We start from the raw sequence: 3,616 nt of genomic DNA on the forward strand, positions 1-3,616 counted from the left end.
CCCCATCACTAGATCTCCAAATCCAGCTGTTCAAAAAGCCTTACAACAAAAGCAAAATGAACTGGAAGTCTTACAGATAAAACAGCTTAATGTTCCCACTTCAGTCATCAAGCACTGAAGGAGTGAGCCTTTTGGTAAAGACACTTGTAGATATTTATTATAATCGGAAAGGCCACTGGGGAAAAAACTCTCCTGAACTAGCTAAGAAAATGAAGGGGGAAAAAATCAAGTGGACAAATCAATGATACTGCTCTGAGGGAAAATCATGTATCCAACTTCCCATTTTATCCTCAAACTTGCAAAGAGAAATTTCTCTAAATATTAAAAGAAACCTTGCAAACATTTTACTCATACCATTAATCCTGCCATCATCACATAATCTCTTCCTCAGAGTCAATGAACTACTCAGATAGTGAATATCTCTAATAATCCAGAGATATTCCCTACTGTTTTAGCCTACAACTGTTATCCTTGGATTCTCAAGTGAGACATATTATTTTCTCCTTTATGTCACCACACCCATTAGCATCGGAGAAAGGAATCTAGTATGTAAACTAGAATTGAAAAATTAAATTCTTGCCTGATTTTGTTTTTTTTTTTTTTAGATCTCTGAGGATTTTTCTATTTGTAATCAGATTACAGCTATATTTGAATATTGACTACTGGTACCTTTGACATGATCAAACCAAATTAAGATCTCTATGAAGTGGCACTCTTTGTGGGCAAAATGTCTTACTGATATTAGCAGCAAACCTCCACCTAACTTTACATAATATCTCTAAAACCAGAAGTTAAGAATTAAAATGAATAGTCCAAAACCTAATAGAGAACGGATGAATCACACTTTATGCCAGTCTTTGAACATTGTTGTTTTCCAGTCAAGAAACTCAAAGGGTGAAGATAAAGATCTGTTCAAGACAAATAAATAAAATAACCGTGGCCCCAATTCTTTGCAGTACTAAGCCCAAATACTATTTTATCTTCAGTGCTACCCGACTTTACATACTTTACCACTATAAATACACATTCTGCTTTCTATAGTGTCCCTTTAGATCAAGATGGTGTGACTATTTTGTCTTGGGAAAGTCAACAATTTATCTAGATAGCTATGCCTCAAGGGTTTACTGAAGAAGCTTAAGGAAGTTAAATTTCTCTGTAACTCTACTCTTATACAATATATGGGCAAGTTTTCATTATTCTAAAGATGAGAAGAGCTCTAAAACTAACTCCATTTAACTACTTACTGCTTTAGCTCAAAAAGGACATGCAAATTCCAAAGAAAGTTTAGAATTTTGTCAGAATAAAATACATTATTTAGGGTATGATTTATCCAGTGGGGATAAATCTATCATTCCTGATAAATAAGAAGGTGATTACTAACAGACAATTAAGTTTTCTGGATTTCATTAGCCACTATAGATACTGGGTTCCAAACATTTCTGAAAATGACATCTCTCTATATAATTTAGGTCCTCAATAATGGAACCTCTCCCTTAGGAATGGGAAAGGATGGACAGGAGACAGTAAGTCAAAGGCATAAGAAGAAATAAAGATCTCAGTAAAGGTAAATACACGGGCAATTTAAAAAGCTAGTTTTATTATAACTTTGGTTTGCAAGTCCACACTTTGCTTTCTACATAATTTAAGTGACGAATGCATTTTTAAGATTATTAATTTATGGTGACACTGCTGCTGTTCTTGCTTCGGCTCATGCTGCTGTCATCCAATGCAGCCACGCAGCCCCTACCCAGCTGCCACTTCCAGGAGCTGCTGCACTGCGCGGGCAACCACACCACTGGGCAAGAGGCAGTCGGGCCCCTGGACCTTCAGGGCCAGCTGCTGCACCTCCTGCAGGCCAATGGTAACCATGCAGCCAGCATCTTGACCAAGGGCTGCTGTGCAAGCACAGAGCCAGCCGGGCACCCCTGCCCCTGGTACAGTTGTCCCGCAGCAGCTGCCCTGTCTGTAGTGCCCAGGGCAGTCTGGGGTCTGAGCCCTTGCTCAGGCCCCGTCCTAGCCCTGCCCTCTTCCTGCTGCCTGCCCAGTGTCAGCCCCTAAAATAAGGGCAAAAAAGACAAGTCTCTGTTAGTGTGAAAAAAAAATTGTTTTTAATTTATGCTATGAGGCACACAATATATAAAGATGTAGTATCAACAACTGGATAGAGCTGTAAAGAAGCAGAGTTCTTTTATGTTGTTGAAGTTAAGCTGATATAAATTCAAATTAGAATGTTGATGATAGATGCTAACTATAATTCCCATGGTAATCAAAAAGAAACAGCGACAGAATATACACAAAAGGAAATGAGAATTAAATTTAAATGTTTTACTACAACAAACAACTAAACACAAAAGGTAACAGTAATGCAAGAAATGAGGGACAAAAAAGCGGTAAGGCAATTAAAAAACAAATACCAAAACGAAAGAAAGCAGTCACTCCTTATCAGGAATTACTTAAATGTACATAGATTAAATTCTCCAATCAAAAACCAAATATTGGCAGAATGAATAAACAACATAACTCAACTATAAGAGATTCACTTTATATCCAAAGACACAAACAGGTTACAAGTAAAAGTATGCAAAAAGATATTCCAAGCAAATAACCAAACAACAAAACAAAAAGACACAATGGAAAATAGACTTCAAAAAAGGGTGGGGTGCCTGGGTGGCTCAGTGGGTTAATCCTCTGACTTCAGCCCAGGTCATGATCTCATGGTTCATGAGTTAGAGCCCCACATCCGGCTCACTGTTGTCAGCACAGAGCCCTCTTTGGATTCTCTGTCCCCCTCTTTTTCTGCCCCTCCTCCATGCACACACACACGTTCTCTCTCAAAAAAAAAAAAAAAAAAAATTAAAAAATTTTTCAAAAGGTGACAAAAGACAAAGGATATTATATATTCATAAAAGCTTCAATACAACAAGAAGATATAACAATTACAAACACACACCTAATGATAAACCTATAAAAATAGGCAAAAATGGACAGAATTGAAGGGAGAGACAGACAATTCTACAATAATAGTTGGAAATGTCAATAACACATTCTCAATAATGGATAGGACAAACAGACAGAAGTAAAGGAATAGAGGACTTAAACAACAGAGTAATCCAACTAGAGCTAACAGATATAAAAAACACCCTACCCCAAAACAACAGAATACATATTCTTCTCAAGGGCACATGGGACATTTTCCAGGATTGATCATACGTTAGGCCACAAATTAAGTCTCAACACATTTGAAAAGATATATATCATGCAAAGTGTCTTCTCTGACCACAATGGGATGAAGAAATCAATAGAAGAAGGAAACTTGGAAAAATCTGTAAATTTGTGGAAGTTAAACAACAAACTCTTAACCAATGGATTAAAGAAAAGATCACAAAGGAAATTAGAAAATATTTACAGATGAATGAAAACAAAAATGCAACATACCAAAAGTTATGGGATGCAGCAAAATCAGTGCTTACAGGGAAATTTATAGCTATAAATGTTTACATTAAAAAAAAAAGGAAAGATCTCAAATCAACAATCTAACTTTATACCTTGAGGAACTACACAGAAAGAACAAATTAAACTCAAAGGTAGTGGAAGGAAGAAAATAATAAACATCAGA

General features: G+C 36.5%; 1 protein-coding gene across 1 annotated transcript; it reads left to right on the forward strand.

The window, feature by feature from the left end:
- The first annotated feature begins 1,710 nt into the window (after positions 1 to 1,710).
- LOC116738361 (orexin-like) lies at positions 1,711 to 2,058 on the forward strand. Its single transcript, XM_032595084.1, has one exon. The coding sequence runs from the start codon at positions 1,711 to 1,713 to the stop codon at positions 2,056 to 2,058; it is 348 nt and encodes a 115-aa protein (XP_032450975.1).
- The last annotated feature ends 1,558 nt before the right edge of the window (positions 2,059 to 3,616 follow it).

This window comes from Lynx canadensis, chromosome D1, assembly GCF_007474595.2.
Source record: "Lynx canadensis isolate LIC74 chromosome D1, mLynCan4.pri.v2, whole genome shotgun sequence".
In the NCBI taxonomy this organism is placed as follows: Eukaryota; Metazoa; Chordata; class Mammalia; order Carnivora; family Felidae; genus Lynx; species Lynx canadensis.

Coding starts and splice junctions, on each gene's coding strand:
- LOC116738361 (XM_032595084.1), top strand. CDS start 1,711: ATGCTGCTGTCATCCAATGCAGCCACGCAGCCCCTACCCAGCTGCCAC.